Source organism: Bubalus kerabau, chromosome 5 (genome assembly GCF_029407905.1).
Source record: "Bubalus kerabau isolate K-KA32 ecotype Philippines breed swamp buffalo chromosome 5, PCC_UOA_SB_1v2, whole genome shotgun sequence".
Taxonomy (NCBI): Eukaryota; Metazoa; Chordata; class Mammalia; order Artiodactyla; family Bovidae; genus Bubalus; species Bubalus kerabau.
In genome coordinates, this window is record NC_073628.1 from 106,806,259 (window position 1) to 106,833,939 (window position 27,681).

General features: G+C 49.7%; 1 protein-coding gene across 1 annotated transcript in view; it reads right to left on the reverse strand.

Annotated features, from left to right (window-relative positions):
• The window catches only part of FHAD1 (forkhead associated phosphopeptide binding domain 1), a 165,213-nt gene that overhangs the window by 16,570 nt on the left and 120,962 nt on the right, over positions 1–27,681 (reverse strand). Inside the window, exons 20-29 of the mRNA XM_055582628.1 lie at positions 24,643–24,750; positions 20,916–21,023; positions 16,182–16,355; positions 14,069–14,294; positions 12,018–12,096; positions 9,254–9,360; positions 7,400–7,559; positions 5,875–6,007; positions 2,123–2,252; positions 1,327–1,451 (exon numbers count right to left, since the gene is read on the reverse strand). Coding sequence (XP_055438603.1) covers positions 1,327–1,451; positions 2,123–2,252; positions 5,875–6,007; positions 7,400–7,559; positions 9,254–9,360; positions 12,018–12,096; positions 14,069–14,294; positions 16,182–16,355; positions 20,916–21,023; positions 24,643–24,750 — 1,350 coding nt within the window. The remainder of the gene's footprint in view (positions 1–1,326; positions 1,452–2,122; positions 2,253–5,874; positions 6,008–7,399; positions 7,560–9,253; positions 9,361–12,017; positions 12,097–14,068; positions 14,295–16,181; positions 16,356–20,915; positions 21,024–24,642; positions 24,751–27,681) is intronic.

The window sequence follows — 27,681 nt, forward strand, 5'->3', positions numbered from 1 at the left end:
GTTGCCTTTGCTCAGCTACTCTTTCTCCTGCTCCTTTTCTCCTTTTAATTACTGCCAGCCTTGGAGGTTTCCTGCTCTGTGGTGTCAGTGGTGGGATGAGGGGTTGTTGCCAAGGAGAAGACAAATCTTGGAAGCAGGATCAGGATATGGGATCCAGCTGAGCTCCCCACCTGGAGATGGTCCCTCCCTCTCTACTCTCAGAGGAGGGTTTGCTCTTAGCAGGAAAACCAACACGTTTCTTTCTTTCATTCTTTTTTTTAAAATATTGTTTTGATGTGGATCATTTTTTAAAAGTCTTTATTGAATTTGTTATAATATTGCTTCTGTTTTATGTTGTTTTTTAGCCCTGAGGCATGTGGGATCCTAGCTCCCCAAAAAAGGATCAAACACTGCACCCCCTGCATTGGAAGGCAAAGTCCTAACCACTGGACTGCCAGGGAAGTCTCAAAGCAACACATTTCTGAAGATTCACACGTCTAGCAAATGTGTAGCAAATGAGATTGAATGGTTTTAATTATTTCTTCCAACAGCCTAAGGATGGTGTGGATCCAGCTGTGGCAGCAAACCATGCCCAGCAGGTCCTCTGATTAACACTAACCTGAGCTGTCCATTGTCATGTGTCAATCAAATGCCCAATCAAACACCTTCCACCTAACAATCAAATTACTTCTGCAAATCTGGGCAAATCAAACAAAGTCCCCTAAGGAAGGAAGGCTTTCTTGAATAATACCATTGAAATACTATTTAATAATAATCACAAGTATCATCTATTAAGTGCTTACTATGAGCTAGGCACTGGCATAAGCACTTTACATAATTATCTCCTTTTACAGCTGGGAGATGGAGTCCCAGAAAGGTTAAGAGCCCGCCAAGGTCACTTGGTTTGCAGAGCTGGGATTAGGACACAGGCAGGTCTCTGATTCTAGAACTGTGGTGTCTTCTTAATCATCATGGCTCCCTTCTGCTACCTTTTCTGTGTTCGGGTTTTTAAGTTTACAGAAAGAAGCAAATTTTAGGCAAACTCATGGCATCATGTTATATAGCTTGTTGAATATTTTCTGCAGAATATAACATATGATATGAAAAGGAGGGCCCAGAGATTGACCTGGCCAACATCAGTGTGATGATACATCCTGCTATGCACATTTGAAAGCCCCCTTTCTGTTCAAACACTGGACCACTGGTAATGCTAGGCACTGACTGATCGATCCAGATGCTAGGCTAACAGGGAGGATCTGACCCTGAACCAGTGAGGCCAGGGCACCTGGATAGATCTGCCCTCAGGCCCACCCTCACCACGTGTCAGTCACTGCAGAGGTAAATTACCACTCGGCTCTCTACTCGTGAGAAAGTTGGCAAATCAGGTTTTACATCCAATATTTTCTGGACGTTTTTTTCCATCCCAAGAGTCTTTAAGTCTATAAATGATTCATCCATGTGGTCCTTATGATCTAAAAAAAGAAATAATTTATTAGACTCAAAAGAAAGGTTCAGGAAGGAGTCACTGGATGTAAAAAAATCACAGCTGCTGTTAACTGGACGCTTACCATGGGCCAGTACTAACCCTCACAATCTGAGGCCCAGAGAGGTGAAATGACTTGTCCAAGGTCACATAGCTAATATGAGGCTGCAGCCTCTTACGGCTGAGGCTCTGAGGGTGAACCTTTGGCCACAGGTAGGAGGATGGAACTTGAACCCAGGCTGCTAGGGCCTGGTTCAGTGCTCCACCCAGCAACAAGCTCTGTTTCTTGAGAGCCCCATTCCCTCTAAACAGGGTATTTATCTAGGAAGTTCCCCAAGGTTGATCCTTGAACACCATCAGTCTATGCAAAAGTTTCCAATGGGCCATAGTGAAATAAGAAAAAGAAGGACAATGTTACGAGTTTTTCATGAAATCCTGTTTATTTAGTATCAAGGCCTGCTCTTGACTTTGAGATCATGTCTGCCCATCTTCCCCCCTCCCCCCGATTCATCTTCTTCTTTTTAAAAAAAAACTATGTCTTTTCACTTATGAAATGATAAGAATAGAAGACAGTGATCCTGGTCAGCCCCCACAGGGAACCCTCAGGTCTGGGGCCCATGGCTCAGCACAGAAGGGGCCACTAGGAAGGAGGGAACTTACTTGAGGAGCCGGCCTTCTCAAGTTCTTTAATTCGCACACGAAGCTCAGATAAGGCCTTTTTCTGACGCTGAATGACCTCCTCGTGTCGGGACCCTTTGCATTTGGCCCCTAGATCACTGAAGGACTGCTCCTGCGGCCAGAAAGGTGCAGACAGCGGCTTTATTAGGGATCGGAATCTCTCTCTTATATTTGAAGAAACATGAACAATTCATGGATTAGCAGAAACCCCGTCATTTAGTACCCTGGAAAATACCGTTAAGGGGCTTCAGCAGAGAAGGAATTTAAATATTTCATTTCAAATACAAAGTCACATCTAGGAAGATTTCCAACTTCCCTACTGACTTAGCATCACTATAAATAAGAGATCCCCTCTGTTTCCTCGCCATGTTTTCTTTCTTTCTTTTTTTCTAATATTCTTCTAAGTTTGGGTTTCCACTTGTCATTCTGTTCTCATCTTTGAACAATCACATCAAATTCACTCCTGAAGGGGGTACTTTTTGGTTCTTTTTTTTGGTCTAGTCTCTTCTCTGACCAGGGATCAAACTCATGCCCCCTGCCGTGGATGCATGGAGTCTTAACCGCTGGACTGTCAGGAAAGTCCTGGAGGGACATTTTTCGGTGCTTAGCTGGTAGTAAGGATGATGGTCTCATATTTGCTAGGGGGAATTGCATGGATGGGCTCTTGGCTGGTCTAGAGAGACCTAGCAGGTCCTCCCTGGGGTCTCTTCTCCCCTCCAGTCCCCCACCACTCATTCCTTCATTTCATTCAGGCTCTGCTCCCCATCTCCTCCTGCAGAGGCCTCCCTACTGCCTTGTCCCAAAGAGCCCCCGCCCCTATGCTACTCAGCCCCAGTCCTGCTGTATCCTTCCTTGGAGGGCTCACCCTCGCTGGACATTTTGTTAGACGTTGCCTTGTTTATCGCCTCTTTCCTTTTTCAGAATGTGGACCCTGTGAGGAGGGGCTTCTCAGGTGGTGCCAGTGGTAAAGAACCCACCTGCCAATGCAGGAGATGTGAGAGGTGTGGATTCGATCCCCTGGGTCGGAAAGATTCCCTGGAGGAGGGCATGGCAACCCCCTGCAGTATTCTTGCCTGGAGAATCCCTGGACAGAGGAGCCTGGCAGGCTACAGACTACGGGGTTGCAAAGAGTCGGACACAACTGAGCATGCACGCATGCATGGGCCCTGTGAGGACAGAGTTTGTCTCCCATGTAGGCCGTGCTATTCCCAAAGCTCAGCCCTGTGCCCGAGCATAGTAGGGACTCCATAAATATGGAGCCAGCAGGGGCCTGCCCCAGTGTTCCTGCTGGGACCAAGGTTCAGCCCTGAGAGAAGGGGGTGCTGCACTTAGTAGGGCATCACTAGACCCTGATCTGGCTCCAGCCGGCTTTCGACCTGCTCGGCTGGTCCACTTCCGGGGCTGTTTCTACACCAGCCTCCCTCTCTTTGAGGGCATACGTTTGCCCTGGGAGTGAACACCAGGAATGTTGTGCATGTGCACACGCGCTGGAGGGTGGAGAGGAGGTGGTGGCTGGTTTTGGGGGTGGGGCAGCCGCCAGGCTCGGTGACAGCATTTCCTCTGCCTGGAGAGCTCGGCTGAGCCCGGTGTGACCCTTACTCATGGCCCTTCTGGGAATTTGTTTATTTAGAGAAGATGGAGATTCTTTCTCATACAACTCTTAAGCCCTCTGACCCACTCTGGTTTAGAAGGCAGGAAGTAGACTGAGTGTGGAAGGCTGTTTTGAGAAAGAAAAAAAGCCTTTTTTCCTTTCATCTTGCAGCCTCCCTCCCCCACCCTCCTCTAATACTGTGTCATCATAGAAACTGAGACAGGGCCTTTGGCCAACAATCCTTCCCAGCAAACACAGGAGAGTCAGAGGGAGTCTTGTGTGGCCAGGAACCCTGAGCATCCTGCTTTGCGCCCAGCACAGGGTCTGGCATACAGCAGGTGCCCAATAGTTGCTGAACGTGTGAACTAACACAGGCCAGGTCCTACACTAAAAGCTTGGATTTCAACAGGAACGAGACCTGCTTCCGGCCCTGGGCGCTCACAGCTGCAGAACCGGCTGCAGCCCCATGGCTGGGCTGCCCTAGTAAGGAGGAGACGCTGCTGCTATAAAGGTCTCTGGATGATGACGGGAGCCAGGGCCAGCCGTCGGGGCCACTGAGCCGTCTCCTTCATGCTGCGTGCGGCCTTGGCTCCCTGCTGTTTGGCAGGGGAAAGGCATCTTTGAGGAAGCAGGCAGGCAAGCCGACACATTTGGCCCTGTTTCCAAGAGAAAGTCCAAAGTGCATTACTGAAACGCCCTGGTCTCTAGTTTCATAAAGCGAAGGGAGAAAGGAGATCCCTGGACTCCAGGAAACCCGGGGCCTCAAGGAAGTGCCGTGCCCATGGTCAGCCAACAACGGATCACTGGGAGCACGACCACCCGCCACAGGGACAGGTGGGAGCCACCGTATAGGACCATGGGATGAAGGCACAGTTCTCCATCGATGATGTGATCCCTGTGCACTGCCTGGCTGGGACTTCCAGGTGTGTGAAGGCCTCTGGGCAGAGATCATCAAGTCAGCCACGGAGCATAAATGGCCTGGCATTTGAGCCCTTTCAGGCCTAATTTAGGATGTCCCCTGGACATCTCAGAATCACACCTAGGAATCTGTTCTACATACTTAGGGCTTCCCTGGTGGCTTGGGCAGTAAAGAATCTGCCTGCAATGCAGGAGACCTGGGTGTGATCCCTGGGTCTGGAAGATCCCCTGGAGGAGGGCATGGCAACCCACTCCAGTATTCTTGCCTGGAGAATTCCATGAACAGAGGAGCCTGGTGGGCTACAGTTCATGGAGTCGCGAAGAGTTGGACATGACTGAGTGACTAACGCTTTCATTTTCACAAGGATATTAACTACAGCAACGTGAGGAAGCAGAAACAAATGTCCATCAACAGGCTACTGGCTGGATAAAAGGGACGTGACGGAATTCAATGGAAATGGCCCTGCGAGCCCCCAGCACAGGGCCAGGGGCTCACAGCTGTCAGAATTGTGACGGGCAGCAGCTGCTGCCTTAGGGTGGGGGGTGGGCATCCCCGTCTGACAGCAGAGGATGGGTGCCGCCCCATGTACCCACCACTGTCGCCCAGCCCACACGCTGGGCCTTGGGGATGAAAATTTCCAAATCATTTGGTATGTTTGCCTCAAAAATACAATTTCCAACTTGGGACAAACAAAAGCATGAGGAAGATCTTCACGTACGTTTACTTGAAAATATGCCCATGAAATAGTATTATGTGGGAAAAAAGAAATAAGTTGCAGAATAAATATGGTTTGAGACTATATTTTGAAAAAAAATCTGTCAAATAAATATATGTATATGTAAGCTTGTACATGTTTGTGTGTGTAAGTTAAATTTGTTTCTCAAGAATCCCATGATGGGGTGGCTGGCATTATGCCCACTTTCCAGACGAGGGAATTGGTACCAGGTTGCAGGGTTTCTGAGTGGAGGAGCAGGATTGGAACACAGGCAGATGGGCTCCAAGCCTGAACTTCAACCGCTGACTGTATGAGCGTGTGGTGGTTTCTGTGAGGAAGAGGGCTGACGGTACCTGTGCTCAGCTGATGATAACTTTATACATTTCACATAAGCAAGGCATGCTTTTGGAACTTAGAATGAAGATGTTTTCAAAAGCAAAGAAAGCCTCCATTGGGCTCTTTCTTAGCTTATCTTTCTAGATGCCCCCAGTGGTGGGGCAAGTGCTCACCTCTTGGCTGCTCAAGAAAGTATCAGTGTGGACTGGTTCTATCTGCACGGAAATGTCACACATCTTGGTTGTGTTCCTGGGCTTCTGTTCCTTCTCCTTGTGCAGCTGAAGTTTTTGTTTCTCTTGGGAGGCCCTGGGGGCAGAGAAGATGAGTCACTGAGCAGGAGGGTGACTAGCCACACAAGGTTTGGGAACCACAAATTACCTTTGTACTCACAAGCAGAAGTGGGAAAGGGACTCCATGTTTACAGGGAGCTGAAATCTTGGAGCCTTCAAGCTCCTGCCTGAGGGTTTCCAGATAATTGAGCTTGTTGGCTAGTGACCAGGGAGGCAGGCACCTCTCCATTATTGCCTCCTGCACTGCGTCTGCAGGATACCTGCTGTGGCATTTATGGGGGCATTTAGTGCCTGTCTGGGCTTCCCTGGTAGCTCAGATGGTAAAGCGTCTGCCTACAATGCAGGAGACCCGGGTTCGATCCCTGGGTCGGGAAGATCCCCTGGAGAAGGAAATGGCAACCCATTCCAGTATTCTTGCCTGGAGAATTCCATGGATCAAGGAGCCTGGTGGGCTACAGTCCATGGGGTCGCAAAGAGTCGGACACGACTGAGCAACTTCACTTAGTGCCTGTCTGCTATTTCTAACACCTGGTATATGTCAACCCTTCTATTTCTCATAACAGTCCCATGAGCTAGGGACTCTCCTTGCCCCATTTTACACCAGGAAAGAGACACGGCAATTTCCCTGTGGTCATGGAGCTTATAGGTGAAGGCACCTGGCTTTGAATCCAGGCAGCCTGGGCCTGGAGCCTGTACTTTTAACCACAGTGTGAATCCACCTTGGCTATGAACCATGAAGCAAATGAAGCTATGGGTTATACATGAGACATCAGTTTTATTCAAACTTTCTTGGGGAAAACATTAATCTTATCTCAAAATATGGATAAACTATGGATGAAAATGCAAACTCACATATGTTTCATAGACAAACCTGCAGAACAACAATATATTTAGTTTAAGCTGACCTCCAGTTTACACTTTTGTTCAGTCAACATTTATCAAGGTCCTTTACATGCCAGGCATTGTGTGAACGGTGGGGAGTCAGTAGCAGGCAAGGTCTACAGGGGGTCCTCATGGGGAAGGCAGACAATTCAACAGGTGGGAGCAGCCTGGCTGTGTGAGAAGTGTTAGATCAGGTAACATGCAGGGACTGAGGGACCCTGAGCAGAGCAGGAGCCCTTGGCTATGTTTGGTGAGGGTGAGTAAAGGAGGATTTCCTGGAGGAAGCCGCATTTAAACTGAGACTTATCTGAAATGTTGGGCAGGAATCTCTGAGATGCTCAGAACTGAGCAAAGTTTTAAATGATGAGGTTGTGAAGCAATGAAATGTATGTCATTCACTCATTCATCTACTCATTCATTCAACTCTTTAATCATCATTGACTGAGCCCTTCCTCTATGTCAGGCTCCCTGGGTACTTGGGTATGCCTGGGCTCCCCACACCTGCTGTGCAGGCCTTTCCACCCACCTGAGAGCCTGCTTGAGGACCTCCAGCTCCTTGTCCTTCTTCTCTACCAGGCTGGTCATCTGCACCATCTTGTCCTTGAGCACGCTCAGCTCACTGCTTTGTTGCTGGACCAGCGCCACGTTCCGCTCCAGTTCTATCTTCTGCTTCTCGTTCAGTTCCCCTGTGGGGTACATGCAAGCTGTTGGCAGTAGGGTCTCCTGCCTTGGGTTTCCTGGAGGGCCATAGTAGATCTGCCAGGCCTCCAAGAACCATGAGGCGGTTCACCCTCCAGGAATTCTTAGGGGGCTTCAGTAACGGCCAGGAGGTCTACTTCCAAAAAAAAGGAAAAAACCAACGAAACCGCCCACCAGCATCACCTTTCGATGAGTGCCGGCGCCACGAGGCAGCCTGTGTGGCGCCCGCCTGGCTCCAGCTGTCAGGGCCTGTGTGCCTGTGGCATTTTAGGGCACCTTCAGCAGCCTGCTTCTGCATCTGTTTGCCTGAGGCTTCTGAGCCCTCTGGAGACAGCTCTACTCACGTGTCTGCCAGAGGCAACAGCCTCCAACCGAGGCCCAGTGGAGACAGGCTGGAGCACACAGCCCAGCCCCCTCCCCGTCCAGGTGGCACTCAGAGGGCTGTGACCACATTGCTCCCCAGCATCCCCCCCTCCCTGGCAGAATTAAGCTCTGTCCCCCACTGTGCCTGATGACAGACAGCATGGCAATTCTTTATCTGCTTTCTTCCCTTCCCTGTCTCACTTCCCTTCCATTGCTGTTTTCCCTTGGCTCATCTCTCAAATAAACCACCTGCAGCGGAATTCTGGTCTCGGGGTCTGCTTCTGGGAAAATCCAAACTAAGATCCCTACGTTGTCTTGGATCTTCATAGCAACCCTACAAGGCAGTTCCTAGTAACAGCCCCACATCACAGGTGCAGAAACCGAGGTTCACAGAGGTCAAGGGACTTGTCTAAAGTCACCCATCTAATAAATAGCAGATCCAGAACTGGGTCCAATGCCTCCCGATTCTAGCCTTTCTGCCGCAAGTTCTCATATCTTGAAAGGGGGAAATCCCTCTTTGAAAAATCCTGTTATAAAAGTCCTGGGGACATCAATTGGTCCAGACACAGGGAGTAAACACAAGTGAAGGTCTGGGATACACAGGGCTTGAGATGGACCAGATAAAAGGAATAGTCTTCACCCTCCCTCCACCCCCTCCTAAACCTAATTATACCTCCCGACTCCTGCCCTTTGGCTAAATGGAAGCTAGGGATGGGAAAGAAGAGGCAGCTCTAACAAGCAAGAAGAAGGGAGGCAGAAATAAGTCTGGGGAGAAGAGGAGCCAAGTAGGAATATTCAGCCAGACTTGTGCCCATCCGGAAGAGAACAGACCTCAGAGCTATCTTGCCCCTACTCTAGTTGGGTCCTGATGTCGATGTGAGGGACAGGAGGAGCCCCAACAGGCAGATGTGTGGCAAGTGTTTTTGCATCAGAGGCAGGAGAGACTAGGGTACACTCACTCTAGGTCCATAAGCAGGTGGGCGCTAGGACTTGTGCTGGCTGGCCTGCCAAGCGAGGGGGCCCACGGATGACCTCCAAGCCTTTGCTCCTACAGACAAATCCTCTGTGGTCAACAGAGATTCTCCCCGAAAAAGAAAGCTGCATTTCTACTCCGAGATGTGGAGCCATGTGAGAATGCTCCCTGTGATCCCATATCAAATGGAATCAGTGCAGTACCCGCAGCTTTTGCTGACCCTGAGTTACAAGTGCTGTGATGGCCCAGGACAGCAGGTTGAGGCAGCTTTCCAACCCCGAAGACCCATTTCTTTCCTTCTCAAAGTGCGTTGGGAAATCGAGAAACACAGGCAATTGTACAAACCTCTCAGGTCTGACATTCGGTTATGAGCTTCAGTCAGGTTCTTCCTTAACCTCATGATGATCTCCTGCTGAGACAGGATCTCCTTCTGAGCAGTCAATAAATCCTCTCTGAAATTCACACACACAAAAAAACAGACCAAGTCAGTTCAGCTCTATCTCTGTGGTGATGCTCCAGTGCCTGGAAGGGGAAAAGTACAAAGGCAATGTGATCCTCCATCAGTGATGGTCCAATTTGGGGATGATGCCACCCCCAGCAAGGGTGATAAGTACAGTCTTGAAAAGTTCTCAAAACAAGAATCCGTTTTGATGCACCTTCGTTATAAAGAAATACTTGGAGACAGAACAAAGGATCCTGGCTGGGTTTGCTCTGAGGCTGAAATACAACTAATATCAAAAGGACACCTTTTCCTGCTCAACCATCTGTCAGCAGGAACCAATGCTCTCATGGACTTTCGATCTTTGGTGCAAAGAAGAGGGGAGACTATTTTTGTGTGTGTGGGTTCAGGGATTCTTCGAGGATGAGGAAAAAGAGAGAGAAGAGGACAGTAAGGCTTCTGTGCTCTCACCAGCTTCTTTTAATTCCTGATGGAGAGAAGAGGGACCACATGAGTGGGTGGTGTTCAAGTGACCCTTTGGGGATGTAGGGGCTCCAGGGGCCCAGAGAACTAAGCGGGGGACACAGAGAGGTGGATGAGGGCAGGTCTTTGGTCCCACACCCCAGAGGGTGTGTCTTTGGGATCAAAATGATCAGGGTGGCTGACTGGGGGGTGATGTTTCATGGGAGGGGCCCAGGGTGATGGTGGGAGATGGACCTTGAGGGCCTTATGAGCATGTATGAGACACCCCAGCCCTCAGAGAAGCATATTGTGTGTGTGTGGTGTGTGTGTGTGCGTGCATGTGTGTTTATGTGCATGTGTGTGTTGGGGCAGGAGGAAACACTGCAAAGGGGGTTTAGAGATTGAGTCTCTCAGTTCAGTTCAGTTCAGTTGCTCAGTCACGTCTGATTCTTTGCAACCCCATGCACTGCAGCATGCTAGGCTTCCCTGTCCATCACCAACTCCCGGAGTTTACGCAAACTCATGTCCATCGAATTGGTGATGCCATCCAACCGTCTCATCCTCTGTCATCCCCTTTCTTCTCCTGCCTTCAATCTTTCCCAGCACAAGGTCTTTTCTAATGAGTCAGTTCTTCACATCTGGTGGCCAAAGTATTGGAGCTTCAGCTTCAGCATCAGTCCTTCCAATGAATATTCAGGACTGATTTCCTTTAGGATGGACTGGTTGGATCTGCCTGCAATGCAGGAGACGCTGGTTCGATTCCTGGGTTGGGAAGATCTGCTGGAGAATGGATAGGCTATGCACTCCAGTATTCTTGGGCTTCCCTTGTGGCTCAGCTGGTAAAGAATCCACCTGCAATGTGGGAGACCTGGGTTTGACCCCTGGGTTGGGAAAATCCCCTGGAGAAGGGAACGGCTACCCACTCCGGTATTCTGGCCTGGAGAACTCCATGGACTATAGTCCACGGGGTCACAAAGAGTTGGACATGATTGAGTCTCTGGGTAGGTATTAGTGTCACTTCATTTGTATTCACAGTCTTTTGAACTACAGCCTCCTCTTATATAGACCTTTGAAGGTAGTGTCTGTGTTTATTATGGAATAAAGCAAAATACTTGCAGGCTGCATGTGAAAATTGAAATAAAAAAGATTGGTGATCACTGGAATGGATCACTCACATACACATACATGTCTGTCTGTCTATCTAATCTCCTTGGCCATGACTCTTCCAACTTGAGGATGAGACTCTATGTCAAGTGTGTCCATCATTAAGGAAGTGAACCAGAGAACAACTTGATGCTGATTCTTTTCCAGGTCATGGCGACTGTTTTCTTTACAGAGTTTAGGAGGAGACATGAACTTTACAGGAGGAGACACACTTTTCAGAACGTGAAGATTGAGAGTCTGCCTATCATTGCCTTCTTGGGGTAAAACCTGTGAGACATGAGACTTTGGTAATTGGTATTTGGGGCAGGGTTCAGGCTGGTGGCTTGCCTTCTTTGAGAAACTTTCTGAATCCTTTCTCTGCATCATGTTACCACCTTCTGCTTTGTATGATGCTTGGCGGTGTCTTTCAGGATCTTTCCCATCCATGGGTTTTGTTTCTCTGGAAATTGTCAGCTCTTTGAGGGTTGGGAAGATCTCCTGGAGAAGGGAATGGCTACCCACTCCAGTATTCTTGCTTAGAGAATTCCATGGACGGAGGAGACTGGTGGGCTACAGTCCATGGGGTCACACAGAGTCAGACACAACTGAGTGATATTACTTCACTTCTTTGAGGCTCCAGATATGGACCTTTGAGTTGGGAGGGGTCTTCAAGGTCATTTAGTCTAATCTCTTAACTTTTAACCCTCTCTGGGCCCCCACTCTACCAAGCAGTTTCCACTGTTTTGAAACCCCAAAATGGGCTTGCCTCAGGCAGGTCTTTGGGGAAAACAGCTAAGCAGTAGCATTAGCTGGCATTCATGTGCCTCCTTATCTCACAAGCTGGGGGTGCTGAGGCACAGGAGGGGACATGACCTGCCCGGGGCTACATACCTGGAGAGTGTTGAGTTTAGGATTTGAACTTAGATCTACCCAGATCTTTCCATGACACCAGTGTGACTTACTAAAGGGACTGAGAAACTCAACCAGCAGCAAGGACTGCACAGACTCAACTCTTGTCAGATTCTGACAATGTGACCAGAAGCAGGAGTCCCATCCAGTACTCACATCAGGTGGTCGCACATTGCATCTTTGGAGCTGCTCTCCCCTAGAGGTGCTGCTGCAGGCTGTGCGTCCCCCTCCTGGGCTGAATCAGAGGGACACGTAAGCGTCATCACAGTCCTCAGGCAAGAGATATTTTCCTTCCCCTTTGCTTATCAACGGAGCAAACCTCAACTGACAATCCTTCCCTCCACCCCCAGCCCTCTCCACCTAATGAGAAACACCATGTGTTCTGTGTCACAGGCTGCCCTTCCCCCATGCATGAGCTTGTGACATCTTTCTAGCTGCTCTCTGAGGTGGTGGTGCTTCCCAGGTAGCTCAGTGGTAAAGAATCCGCCTGCCAATGCAGGAGACATGGGTTTGATCCCTGGGTCGGGAAGATCCCCTGGAGGAGGAAATGGCAACCCACTCCAGTATGCTTGCCTGGGAAATCCCATGGACAGAGGAGCCTGGTGGGCTACAAGCCATAGAGTCATAAACAGTCGGACACAACTGAAGCGATGAACACCCACTGATACCACTGACAGCTGCGGAAGTGAGCACAGCATTGCTGGGACCTGCTGGTAACCACTCTGTTAAGGGGTGAGAGGTAGAGCCTTAACCCCTCCCTGGGTCACACCTCCTGCCCCATTTCCTGCTCTCCACTCAGATAAGAGTCTCGTCCTGTGCTCACCCCCCAGTTACTCCTCAGCCCACTGCCTTCCAGTTTCCGCCTCTGCCCCCATCCTCAGTTCACTCGCTCGTTTATTTGTTCAACAGATGCTTATGGAACATCTGCTTGACGGCAGGCATGGATCTAAGTCTGGGGTGACAAAAGAAGTGTCCCAGCTGGAACACCCTCCCTCTGAGCTGGACCTGGGCTGCGAACCGAGTCCCAGCCTGCTCTTGCCGTGGTGCCCTGTTCATGCCGCGTCCCCTGTCAGGGCAGTGACCTGGCAAACTGTAGGGATGCCGCCTGGTGGTCCACAGCTGAACTCCCAGTGTCTAGAATGAGCTCAGGACACAAGAGCTGCTCAGCTAAGCGTGCTGAATGAATGTATCCATGAGGTGAGTCCTGACAGCCTGTCCAGCTGGCTTGAGACTAGGACCACGGTTCTCAACTAGGAGTGAGTTTACCCCTAAGGGGACATTTAGCCATGTCTGGAGACATTTTTGGCTGTCACACTGGAGTGGGGGGCGGGCACGCAGTGGGTAGAGGCCAGGGACACTGCTCAACACCCTAAGTGCATAGGGAAGTCCCAACAAAGAGCACTGCATTCCACGTGCCTGCTCAGTTACTCAGTTGTGTCCCGCTCTTTGCGACCCCGTGGACTGTAGCCCTCCAGGCTCCTCTGTCCATGGGATTTCCCAGGCAAGAATACTGGACTGGGTTGCCAGGTCCTTCTGCAGGGGATCTTCCCGATTCAGGCACTGAACCCACATCTCCTGTATTGACAGGCAGATTCCTTACTGCTGAGCCACCAGGGAAGCTGATTTAGCCCAAATGGCAATATTAATGCTCAGGATGAGAAACCCTAGGCCGAGGCCCCTACTTCCAGAACTCTTCTCCAAGAGCTCACTGTCTTTAGTTTTATCTGTCACCCTTGGTCATTCAGGGCAAATAAGTGCTCACAACTCTGAGTTCTTTCTTCAGGCTTTTTTTTTTTTTTAAAAAAAGAGATAAACCCCAGCTGGTTGTGAAAAAGCATTAGACAGAGCCGCAAATTGCTGATGGCAGAGAGACGCCTTTGAAAGGCCCCTGCCCGGGATGCTTCCATGGGGAAAGGATGATTCCCATCGTGTGTTCTGACACCGCTCATAGCCCCAGCAGCCTGTGCTGCTCCCTGGCTGACTGGCTCGGCACAAAGCCTGTCTCTGTTCATCGTGTTACTTCTGCTGAACCTGGGCCTGGAGGGCACCTAACTTTGCAGTGCGACAAGGACAGGGGCCTCCAGACAATAGAGGGGCTCTTTAAATGAGACGCAGACTTCTTCTTGTCCACCAGCCTGGAGGGACCCACAGGGTCATCAGAACCCACCCTGAACGCTAAGGTTCCCCCGGCGTCTCTGTGGACTGACCTGGGTCATTGTCCTTCAGTGTGGCGATCTCTCCTTCTATCTTTCTGTGGTGTTCGGTCACTTTCTGGAGTCTTTCCTCGAGGCTCACGATCGTCTGGGAGTGCTGCTTGATTTGTTCCTTGTATTCCATGATTTGTTTTTCAAATTCGTGCTTCTGTGATTCCTGCTCCTCTTGGAGGGCCATTACTCTGTGCTGTTGCAGCTGCATCCGCTCCTCCATCATGATCTGGGGAAACACACATGGTTCATGTGACCTTGGGAGCTGGGTAAGACGACGAGAACAGGAACAACACGGCCCCTCTGCACCCACTGGCACTGAGCTCTGCCTGCCCCAGGACCTTTGCACGTGCTGTTCCCTCTGCCCATACACTCCTCCCCCAGCTCCTCACAAGGCTGATTCCATGTGTGCTGGGCTGCAGCTCCAATGTCACCTCCTCTGAGAAGTCCTCCTGGACTGCGTATCTAAAGAAGACATCACCCTGTTTTATTTTCCCCGAGGCACTTATTACCATGTGAACCATCTCATGTCTTTATTTCTTGCTCCCACTAGAATGGAAACTCCACGAGGGCAGAAACTTACCTTTTCTTATTTACCAATATGCCCACAGCATCAGAGCCCAGATCCCTGCCACAGCATCTAGACCCAGATGCTCAATAAGTACTGGCTGAGTTAATGAGTGAACAACTTTATAAGAAAAAAGTGAATAAATTTGTATTTCTTGAAAACAAAAGTTACCAGTGGCCTCCTGATGGTGAGTCACACCCCTTCCCATGACTACCCTCCCCTCTTGCAGCCGCTCCCGTACACCTGAGTCTCAGTGCCTCATCCTTGCTCCCCTCCCGCTCCCCCCACCCCTTCCTCTGCTCTCAGGATGAGGTATCCTGCCACCTGGATGATGTCATTCTCCCGCTCTTGGGATGATGTCATCCTCTTGCTCTCCATTCCTTGTTAACACGAAGGGCCTCTCTTCTCCTCCGGATGCAGACATTTTCTGCCCCAGATGCTCACACACGTCCCCTCCTTCAACCATCACTCCCCGAGGCTCTCTTCCAACTTTAGTCTTCATGTCTCACTTCCTGCCCCAAATCTAATGTGTCACTAAAAGTTTGGGCAACTTTTGAACTTTGATACCCCTACCATCGGTTCAGTCTGAATGCTTTATCTTCTCCAGGAGACAGTCCCTCTCCCACAAGAAACCTGCCCCCATCCCCCAGTCCAACCTCTATCTTTCCAGCAACCCCATGTGCCATCACCGCCCCCCTCCATGGTGCCCTGGCTAGAAGCTCGCCTGCCTCCTTGGCTCCTCCTTCTCCTCGGGACTCTCCTGGGGACTCCCTCTCCTTAGGAGCTAACTGTCAATCAGTTAGCAAGTCCTGCCATTTCTCTGGTAACTCCCTCCATAGCAACTCCTTTTCCCCACTCCTCTGCTACCCCGAGTGTCCAGGTCCTGTGATTCAGGACCTTGGGAATGGCCACCACATGCCACACCCCTGAGCTGCTGTCTCCAAGCCCAGTCCCTCTCTACTTCCCTCTGCCAGGTCAGTCCTTATTATGTTCTTGTCCACGGACCTGCTGGTTAAATGTATGAATGACAGGTCATTGCAATATCGAGCCCTGATGGTGAAGGGCCTTGAAGGTCAAGCTAAAATTGAAAAAGGCTATCTTAAATTCTATGGAATCATCACTGGCCCCTAAACTCCAGGGCTGCTCAGTATGATCCTGGGAGTAGCCTGAATTACATCATCTTAGAAGGCCCTGGAGAGAGGGTGTCATAGCTTCTGTCTACCTTTCATAGTAAATTAATGCTTCTCAACAGGGGGTGATTCCCCTCCCCCTCCCTGCCCCCCCTTACCGGGGGTGATGTGGCAAAGTCAGAAGACATTTCTGGTTGTCACACCTGGGGTAGACTGCCACTGGCATCTTCTGGGTGGAGCTCAGTGGGTGCTGCTGCACATCCTAAAATGCACAGGACAGCCCCCCACCCGCCATGAGAGTCACCCACCCAGAACATCAACAGTACGGAGGCTGAGAACCCCCGGTCTAAACCACACATGGCATTGTGATCTTGCGTCGAAGGGAAAATTCTCCCGTCCCCGGAAGGCACTGACTTACCATTTTCGTCTTGGCAGTTTCCAGTTCAGCTAATGTTTCGTTTAATTTCATGGTGAGGTTCTCTGCTTTCAGACTTTCAGCCATCTTTGTTTTCTGAGCCTTTTCTAGCATGGCCAGTGCATCATTTAATTTATTATTTAGAATGTCTTCTTTTTGCATTTTTAAATCCATTTCCTAGACAAACAGCAAACATCAAATGAACAGAAATTCAGGTGTAAATATTTACCCCAGCCTCCCAATTCCCCTGTTTTCAGAAAGGAGGGGACCTCTGTTCTGTTACGTTGATCCTTTTAAAGTCCAAAGTCCATGCTTTCTCTGGAAAGTTCTAATTATTGCAGAACTCAAATTCAGCTGAGATCTATCTCCTTGAGATTTCTGGCCCCTGAGCTCAGTTCTGTCACCTGGAGCTCATTGAACAAGTTTTATTTCTCTCTTACGAGACAGCCCTTTAAATATTTGAGAAGGCTGTCATGTCTCTCCCTAAATCTGTCTTCCAGGATAAATGTGCCGAGTTCTTCACCCCCGAGTCACAGGACCTGTGTTCAGGACATTCCTCCAACTTACTCTGTGACTTAGGCCCTGGGATGACCTCCCCTGGGGACCCAGGGAAGGTTAGACTCCAGTTGCCGTGTCCCCAACATCTTCTACCTTCTCCTCAGACCCATTCTTTCCATCTTTGTCAAAATTCTACTCTCTTTCTTGAGTCCCTCCCCAAATAGTGCAGAAAGTGGGCTTTGTGACAGGCACTGTGCTGGGGCTGGATGGACTTCATCTATTTATTTGACTTCACTTTTTAGAGCGGTTTTAGGTTCACAGTAAAACTGAGCAGAAAATTCAGAAAGTTTTCCTTTAACTCCCACCCCAGCCACAGGCACAGCCTCTCCTACCATCAACATCCCTCATCAGATCATCTCATTTGTGATAACTGATGAACCTACATTAACACATCATTAGCACCTAAAGCTCATAGTTTACATAAGGGTTCAACTCGGTGGTGTACACTCTATGGATTTGGACAAATGTATGATAACATGTATCCACCATTATGGAATCACACAGAATAGTTTCCCTGTCCTAAAAACCCTATGCGCTCCATCTACTCATCATCCTCCCACCCCTTACCAATCCCTGATCTTTTTATTATTGCCCTAGTTTCGCCTTTTCCAGAATGTCACATAGTCGGGATCATACTGTATGTAACCTATTCATGAACATTATTTAATCCTACCTGAAACGTATTCAGGCTTCCCTAGTGGCTTAGATGGTAAAGAATTGGCCTGCAATGCAGGAGACCTGGGTTCGATCCCTTAGTTGGACAGATCCCCTGGAGGAGGACATAGCAACCTACTCCAGTATTCTTGCCTGGAGAATCTCCGTGGACAGAGGAGCCTGGCAGGCTACAGTCCATAGGGTAGAAAAGAGTCAGAAACGACTGAATGACTAAGCACAGCACAGCACAGCACAAAACATATTCTCGAGGTGCAGTGCTAGGCATTCCCAGACGCTGTTGGTGGCAGTGAAAACCGGTATGACCTTTCTGAGAGCGTCACTTGGGAACCTGTTTCACGAGCCTAAAAATGTTCATATCCTGTGACCCACTGATTCCACTTTTGGAGATGTATCCTAAGGACATAACCCCACACGTGCACAAAGCCCCTGACACAGAGCTGCTCAGCCAAGCATTTTTCACTCCACTGAAAAGAGAGAGACACCCGTGCCCAAGGGTAAATGAATCAAGGTTCACCCAACACAGTGCAAACCCAGGTCATCCTTTACTGGCGTGTTGTAGAAGAAAGTTCAATGATCTGCGGACATACTTGTAATATATTAAGTCAAAACGCAGCATGCACAGTGTAACAGCGTAAATGACTTTGTAACAAATCGGTATTTGTCCATGTCTGTCATAGTGATCATCATAAAGCTGGTCTGGAAGGAATAACATCAAAATGTCATTAGTGGACTTCTTTGGTCCAGCAGTTAGGAATCTGTGCTTTCAATACGGGGAGCGTGGGTTCAATTCCTGGTCAGGGAACTATCATCCCACACACTGCGTAGCGTGGCCAAAAGAAAAAATAAAATAATTTCTATTACTAGTAACTCTGCTCAGTGGACTCATGAATGATTTTTCCATACTTCTAAAAATTTCTTTTATTTTTTAAATTTATTCTTAATTTTTTGGCCGTGCCACATGATATGTGGGATCTTAGTTCGTCCACCAGGGATTGAACCCACACACCCTGCATTGGAAGCGTGGCGTCTTAACCACTGGACCGCCAGGGAGATCCCAGGTACTCCTTTTATAACTGGGAAATGAAACTGATTTTTTTTTTTTTGAAACAAAACTGAGCATGGTTCTCATCATGTGATGCCTGTGAGCCTCGCCTGGGAGAAGCTTCATTCTCTCCGTACCACCACTGAACTCTGTCTGCTCTTATTTGGGGTCGTGATGTGGTCATTACTGTTGAGAAGTCCCAGTGCAGACAGTGTGCGGACCTGGCCTGAGGAGGCGCTCCCTGGGGGTCAGCGGCAGGCACAGCACACAGCAGAAGCACTCCAGCAGTCCCGAGGAATCCACAGAGAACTGAGATGGTTTATCTGATGGGCCATGACGTTGCCTCAGGGCAGAACACGCTGCCTGGCATCTTTGATCCTTGTTAGCTACTCAGCAGCTTACTCAAGTCCAGGGTTCCAGCAGGTCTGAATTTATTTTTCTCCCCTCTCTCCTCTTTCTCTCATATAAATCCTGTTTTCACCTGTAGAGATGAAATCAGTTTTTCAAATGCTCTCCTGTGTGTGCAAGCAAATAATCCTCCCTATGTCTGACTGGGTCTTTGACCTTGAACTTCCTTGGTCTATCCTGGTGAGTGGGGAGTCCCTGGGGTCGAGTGCCACTTTCAGCACCTGATGTGATGCCATCAGCCTGCCTGCAGGGTTGTCACAGATCTTCCCTCCGGTGTCACAGCTGTTTTCTCTAAGGCTGTTGTTGACGACATTGTTGGTTGCAATACAGAGTCTCCTCTGTCATGATCCTGAGGACAGATGTTCTCTGGGTTGAGTACCCAGAATGGTCTCATTTCCAGGAGCACTTGGTCCATTTTGTCTAGTGAACTTCACAGCCACTGGGTGTTTGCTTTCACTGTGCTAATAAAAACTGTGACCCATTCATTGATTTTGTGATACACACTTTTTTTTGTTTGTTTGCATTAATCTCATCCCTAATCCATTTTCTGCCCCAAATAATCTACTTTAAAATTCTAATTCCTCCTTTTCTGCTACCCCTAACTGAAGTATTTTATGGAGGAGGCATGTGAATCATTGGGGAAACAAGGCTGCATGGAGAGATGGCCCCTCCTGGGCTCCCTCTTGGGCAGCGTCCACCTGCCCACAAGGAGTCCTGCACATGTGCATCAGCCCAGAGCTGACAACTCTCACATCATTTCACCCAGCTCATCCTCTGGACACGCTCCAGTTGGTCAAGGCCCCTCTTAAAGTGGTGCTAGGGTGTGCATGCGTGCACACGCATGCTCAGTTGTGTCCAACTCTTTGAGACCCCATGGACTGTAGCCCTGCCAGTCTCCTCTGTCCATGGGATTTTCCAGGCAAGAATACTGGAATGGATTGCTGTGCCCTCTTCCAGGGGCTCTTCCCAACCCAGGGATTGGACCTTTGTCTCTTGAATTGCAGGCAGATTCTTTACCACTATGCTGCCTGGGAAGCCCTTACGGATAGGTAATCCAGACACGGTTTACTGGCACCTTGAGCAGCGTCATTCCGAGAGCACCAGCACCCCTTGGACTGCTGTTAAAAGTACAGATTCCTGAGTCCACTCTATAGAGAGTGAATCAGAATCTCTGGGGCTAAAGTCCAGGGATTGGGCATTTAAAATTACCACCACCCCCCACAGTGATTCTATGCATATATAATGTTAGGGAAACGTTCTTCAAAGAAAATGATCCAAGACTGATGTGAATAGACTTAAAGACTTGTTTGGTCCCATCTGGTCTTGACAATCCTTTGAAATTGTATTTGCCTGTATTTGAATCTAACTCATTATGGTCAGGTTGTCTGTTTATCACTTGCTGTGACTTTTGAGACATTGACCTGTATCTGTGTGTGTGTGTATGTGTGCGCCCTTTGTACTGCTGGGACCCAGGAGGGTGGAATTCAGTCCTCCAGCTTGGAGATGCCTGAGACAAGGTCCTGGATAACAAACTTCAGCCGTGTCTCCTACTCCCAGTGAGAAGTGAGAATCATAAACGTGGTTTGATGATGAAGGTGCTGATAGCGAAGGTGACAGGTTCTGGTGGAGAAACAGCACCAAGGCGGTCAGACATTGACCTCAGGCAGCTGAACCCACAGCGAGCTTAAGGACAGACAGAGGAGCGGTGAGGATGAGGGGGTCCCAGCGGCAGATGGTCCTGGGTTCAGACTGCCCCTCCACTTCGTAATAATAATAAAAACAGCCAATACACACAGCATTCACTGAGTGTGTCAGGTGTGTGTTGGACACACTTGTCTCTGTGTGTGTTAGACATCAAGTCTCCCAGCTCCACGAGGGTGATCTATTGGATCATCTGTATATTATAAGTGGGCAAAGCAAGGCACAGAGGTGCTAACTGTTGTCTAATGTCCCACAGCCAGATGGCGGCAGGGGTGGGATTTGAACCAGACCGCCTGCCCCCGGAGCCCGGCACTCAGTCACACCGGCTCCTCTTTCCTCTTAGAGAGGCATACCTCCTTCAGCTTGGTTATACGGTTCTCCAGATCTTGGACCTTTTTCTTTTCCTTCTCTATGGCCTCCTTTGCTTTGTTTTTCTCATAGGCGATGCTGCTCTCGGAAATCTGGAAGTCAACAACAAACGTTATGAGGGTGTGTGCATGAGAAAGGAAAGGAAGTGACACCCAAGGGGAAAGCTAGCATTAGTAATAGTTGACACCAGTGAGTCAGGGCTGGGGAGCTAGAGCTCAAGGAAGACGATGCCCGTTGGAGAGAGAGACTTGAGAACCGGAAGTCAAGTCGTGGTTAGTTATGTCCTCAACAGAGAGAGTTATTCGTCATTCAGGGTTTCTGGGCTGGTGTGCAGGAAGTGATGGACTGGTGTGCAGGAAGTGACAGGCTGGTGAGTGCTCAGGTCAAGGTGTTTGATGCTGAGCCACTGACTGAACTCCTAAACGGACAGACGGTGGCACCAATGTGGTCCCTTGTTGGCACCTGGCTTCTGGGAGGTGGGGCAAGTGAGGCCAAGGGCAGGGGTGGGGGTGGGGGGATGCCTCCCGTCCCAGTAGGCCTGAGGTCTGTGGCTTCAAAGGACACTGGTGGTCTCTCTCCAACCTATGAAGGCTTGGGTCTAAAAACCGAAGTCCAGGACCGTTTGCTGCAGAGAACATTTACCCCATAGATCCTGAGATGGGGAGGGGATTGGAACCCAGCCTCACCTACACAAGCCCCAGAAGGGACACAGCCAGAGTGGGGTCAAGAAACTATTTGCAGCTGTTGAAACTCTTGGAGTGATGCCTCCCACATAAATATAATGTCCACAAGAACATTTTAATGAAATAAATAATTTATCTATGCATAAACAAAAGACTGGAAAGATATGTACCAGAATGTAAATAATGGCTAATTTGGGGCAATTGAGATTATGGTCATTTATATTTTCTTCTTTTCACTGGTCTGGATCTTCTAAATTTTCTTTAGCGAATGTGCATTATTGGGTAAAAAGGGAAAACTATTGAAAACTGTTGTGCTTTGGGGATAGGTGGTCCTGGAGAACAGATGATCTTCCCAACAACCCTTTGGTTCTAGCATCATGCCCTTGGCCTCCATCCCCACTGCCCTGTGCTGCACACAGGCCTCGCCGCTGCACCTGGACTCTGATTCTCCTCCCTGCATGGGCTTGGCATTTTCCCACTGCCAAGTCTGCCTGAGACCATCCAGTTCCCACTCTGCCAGGCTGCGTCCTGCCTGATGTAAGAGGCCACTGCATGCTCCGTGGGAGGGCGTGCTCCCTTCTCTTATTTTGTGCTGCTTGGAAAATTACAGATGAAAATGATAATGACGATGCTGCCTGCTCTGTAAACGCTGCACATGAGTGCCTGCACCGTGTAGTGAACGCAACCCCCCAGGTGGCATCTGCCTTCCATTTTGCAGGTAAGGACATGGAGGCTGTAAATGAGGCAGTGCGAGGATGAGTAATGGGCCACTGGGTGCCAGTTCAGATGCCAGTGTCCCGCCCTAGCCACTCTGCCACCTGGTGTCTGGACCTTGCCTGAGCTGTCCTCCTGATTGAAGACTCACCCTACGTGGAGGCAGGAGATGCGCCTGAGTGTTCATACGTAGGCTGGCCCAGAGTCTGCCACCCTGCTCAGCAGGGGCGCATGCTATAAAACTCTGCCCTTAGCCCACCTGTATAAGGGATGCCTGGGGGATGCCACTGACCACAGCCTGGGTTCTACCCCTTAACAAGGCTTGCTCTGTGTCGGTGCTCCCTCACCCCATGTGGACTCTGACCTCACTTCCCTGCCAAGGTCTTTGCTTGACTGTCCTGCCCCCATACCCCGCCATGCACACCATCCTCCCCACTCGATCTGGACTCTGAGCTCACCTGGGCAGGTGTTTCACAATGAATGCACTGACTCCTCGCAACAAATCTCTGTCACTACACCCACATTACAGATGAGGGCACAGAGAGGGGCTTGCCCAGGGTCACACAACATGTTAGGGCAGAGCTGCAACTGGAACTGGTATCAACTCGTTTGGCCTACACAGCTCTCCTGCCACGCCTCGCTTTGCCCCCCACTCTGCGGCTCCCTCTGGCTTTCTTGCCCTGATCCCTCCCCTTTGGTTTCCATCTTGTTCCAGTGTGATTTCATTCTTCCCGCCCTGTCCCCACCCCCCTGGCTAACTCAGGTGCCCTCCTTCACACTTGGGACCCCTGACCTGGGGCATTCTCTTCCCGCGGATGTTACTGTAGTGTTCCTCTGCCCTCCAGGTCTCACTCAATGTCACCAAATATGAGAGGCCCTCCCTGCCTGTGGGCCACTCTCTAACTCATGCTGGTTTTGTACAGCCTGTGGTTCTGGGGTCACCTGGGCGTTTGTTTACATGGCTGTCTGCCCCCTGTCCTAGAGCGGCGGGCCCACGAGGGCAAGGCCATGGCCCGTCTAGTGCTCTGCAGTATCCCTGACACCCAGTAGGGCCTGGCACATGGCAGGTACTCCATAAATATTTGCAGATGGATGAATACAACTGCATCAAACAATTCACTGAGTTGTCTGCCGTTTCTGGACGTTCCACGGGGCTGGCACGTGTCTCTTTGTGCTCCCTGGAGCCCAGCTCCTAGAGATGCCACCACAGGTCACTAAGGGCACCGCCACCTGGCCTCCTGGCTCCAGGGAGCCCCTGTTTGACTTTCAGGGCGTGGCTCGGGCATTCATCCCTCCTCTCGGCCTTGGGGGTCTGCCTTCATGGTGGCTCCATGCAGGTAAGGCTGGTGAGCCCAGTTCCTGGGCTTGTAGGGTGGATGTCACCAGCTCTGCCCTGGCCTGGTGCTTGGACTCCCCTCCTCCCTCCCACATCACTCTCCTCCAGGATGTACTTCTCATTTGTTCCAGAAGGCACTGACCCTGGGCGCTTATTTGATATGACTGCCGTGTGAGCTGGTTATGTTCCTGTCTACTCCATCTTCCTCTGCATCATTTGTCTCTACACCTGACCATCAGCCCAGGGAGGGTCTACTTGGGAGTCTCTGAAACTAGGAGGCCGGAGCCAGGAGGGTATTGTTCTGCTGTGCCCACGCTGGGTTGCCTCTTAAATACCTTTCAGTAATGAGGAGGAAGAGGATGCTGGCTGAAGGACTGACCCAGACTCCAACCAGGGGTCTCCCTTGGAGGGCATCTCTCCTCCCCGGGCAGTTGACCAGCAGGGCTTATGGAGATGGTCCTCTGTGGGTGAGGGCAGGTCTAAGTACTTAATATATACTGTGCTGTGTGCGCTAAGTCGTTTCAGTTGTGTCCGACTCTTTGCGACCCCATGGACTGTAGCCCAGCAGCCTCCACTGTCCAAGGGATTCTCCAGGCAAGAATACTGGAGTGGATTGCCATGTCCTTCTCCAGGGGATATTCCTGACCCAGGGGTTGTACCCAAGTCTTTAGCGCCACTTGGGAAGCCCCAAAAAACACTAACTGGTTTAATCTCATGATGCAGGGGTAGTTAGCCTCCCCATGTTATGGATGATGAAACTGGTCCAGGAGGTGAGGTGGTCTGCCCTAGGGTCATACAGCTGGTGAGTCCTGTGATGTGACATCAGCCACTCTGATCAGCGGCACTGCTCCCCATCAGCCTGCTTTACCACCTGCTCTACATCCGGGTACCAAAACACAGTCTCGCATCTGGTCCTGAAGCTGCTTCCAAGGGCTTTCGGCTGCCACCACCCACGTCCTCTCTCTCTGCTCCCCATACCTCCTTCTGCTGTGTTAAGTGGTTCTCCAGATCTTGCACTTTCCTCTTTTCTGTCTCTAAGGCTTCCTTGGCTTTTCTTTTCTCATGGGCCATGCTGCTCTCCAAAACCTGAAAATCAATGACCAGTCTTTTTGGTTGCCTGCACATTTAGCGGGGGAAATTGCTAGTAAGCATGATACCAATAATAACGACAGTAGTTCAAATGTTGGGGGCTGGTCTTATGTGCCAGGGCCCAAGGCCAGTGCTTCTCACCCAGTTTATTCTCATAGCATCCTCATCCACAGAGAAGTTGTGTCCCCATTTTGTAGGTGAGGAAACTAAAGAGTGGAAAGTTCCTGGGGACCCAGGGGTCCTGCAGTTTGTTAGTGGAGAGGCCAGGACTGAGCCCTGCATATTGTTTGTGTGCAGAGGCCCCAGCAGGGAGCCAGTGAGGAAAGGCGACCAAGCCTGTCTTATTACGGAGTCTGAGTTCTTATCATCGTGCCAGGCAGCCTCTCTGATAAGAAGAATCTCATTAATAATGGAATTTCCCATTATTGAAATAAATCTCTGAAATAGAATCAGGTTTCTAAAAGAGGGCAGTGTATTGAATTAATGAGCCACACATACAAATTTCTGGAAGGGGAGGGGACCAACCTCACAAGGGAAGCTTTGAGAGGATGGGAGGGCTGTGGTTAGTATTTAGTGCCCATAACCAGGGATTTTTTATCCAGGAAGCAACTTGCTGATGAGCCGTTCAGTTAAATGGTTTATGCAAATTGCAGAAGGATAGAAGCTGCCGGCAAAGCCTGTTTCTAGTCACTGCAAGAAAGGCACCTCAACTCTCAAATAGGTTATTATTATTATTACTTTTTTATATGCACCAAACTTAAAGTCTTTATTGAATTTGTTGCAATATTGCTTCTGTTTTATGTTTTGGTTTTTTTGGCTGCAAGGCATGTGGGATCTTAGCTCCCCAACAAGGGGTCAGACCCACTCCCCTGGCATTGGAAGACAAAATCTTAATCACTGGACTACCAGGGGAGTCCTGGAATGGGTTGTGTTTTAAACACCATTGGCTGTCAGCTGTCTGGAAGTTGGAACGTGGTTTCCATTATAACCAGTGGTTAGGGTCCTAGATTAGCCTGCAAAAATATTCAATCCATAATATGGATGAAATAGTATATACTTTTGTATATTTTTTTCAGTGAAAAGCAGTTTAAAAAACTCCAACACTCAGCGGTTCCAATACCAGCCCTCAACGAAGCAGAAGAGCACTAACATCATGGGAGCTCCACGTTTATTTTGAAGTTTGAGGTGGGTTTAGGGGTAAGACATTTTGCTGCCCCACTGCGTCTGATCTCACATCGACGCTCAGGACTTTGCTATGCAGCCAAGCTGGGCACCACAGGGAAGGCTGTCCTTGCACAACTCAGGCCCAAGTTCTGTCCCCCTTGGACACTTTGCTTCCACACTCCTGGGCAGGTCATGGGAATTAACCTTTAAAGTTACCTCCAAACCAGCCTTGTGACCTAGTGATTCTGTCGTTCTTAGAGATTCATCTGACAGTGTGGTGCACGCATGTGTGCAATACGCTTAGTCGTGCCTGACTCTTTGTGGCCCCATAGACTGCAGCCCACCAGGCTCCTCTGTCCATGGGATTCTCCAGGCAAGAATACTGGGGTGGGTTGCCATGCCCTCCTCCAGGGAATCTTCCTCACCAGGGATCGAATCCGTGTCTCTTGTGTCTCCTGTATTGGCAGGTGGGGTCTTTATCACTAGTGCCACCTGGGAAGCCCCTGACAGTGTGGAGGAAGGTCTAATGGAAAGAAAAATCTCACGTGACCGTCTGAGGTTGATCAAAGCCTGTGTCTGAGGTTCTGATCTCAGATTTCCCGACAAGAAGCCACAGAGAGGTCCTCCTGGGAGGAGCGGGCTGATGTTGTCCATGGTGTGGGTGACCCGGCCACAACTCCTCTTGCCTTGGGGCTATCCACCATCAGCCTGTCCTTAAATCTCCCTTCTGAAGTGCCCCGTGACCTCAAGACTGCTCAGTTCAAGGGGCTTCCCCATCCCTGTGCAGATGACCTCTCAGTGGCATTTCGCCCCAGCGAACCCTTGGGAGACCCTCCTCTTCCTCGCCATCCCTGGAGAAATAACTCAGGACCAGGCACTGACACTGTTTACACAGGCCTGCAGAGCACATCTGCACCAGAGACCCAAGTGAAACCCAACATGTAAACACCTCCCCTCCCTGGATAGGATCAAACTGTATGAACTCTGCTCACAGGTTCCTCTTCTCCCTTCCTGGGGGGCGGGGCAAGGATTTCACTCTGAGAGGTAGGGATGTGGTGGAGGGTTCGTACAGTAAGTGCCTAAACAGCACTGGAAGTACAGTGATGGTATTAATAGCCACCGTTCATTGAGTGATGATTCTGGGTCAAACACTTCATTGTACATGATCTCTAACCATTATCTCACAGCCATCCTTTAAAGAAGGTAGGTACTGAGTCAGTAAGTAGCCCAGCTGGAATCTGAACCCATGTCTCATCTGGATGCAAAACCTCACTCTTCACCCCTTTACACTGCTCCAGGACTGAAGCACAAATGAGAATGTCTAGTAAAAAAGACCCAGGGATCTGAGGGTGACCAAAGGTAAGTATAGTCAAGTGAACAATGTAATAAGGCTTTCCCCAAAGCTAGTTTGGACACATCAGCAGAAGTATAACATCTTTGACTAGGGTGAGGACAGTCCTGCTCTAGGCCACTGCATGCTGGAAAACTGTCCAGTTTTGGCTACAAACAGTTTAGGAAGAAAGCAGATGATGGGCTGCAAACCCAGATGCCTATAGGGGCTCAACAGTTACCTGAAATGAAATGAGTTGTGTTGAATGCAATAGGGAATGGTGGAGATTGTGGCAAACATCTGCTACTTGGTTCAGCTCCAGTCCATTTCTGCTGCAAGTAGAAAGGAGGGCCAGTCTTCCTGACTTTTCAAGAGAGGATGGGAATCTGGATTTGTCAGTAAATTTTATGAATTCAAGATAAAACACTCTAGGC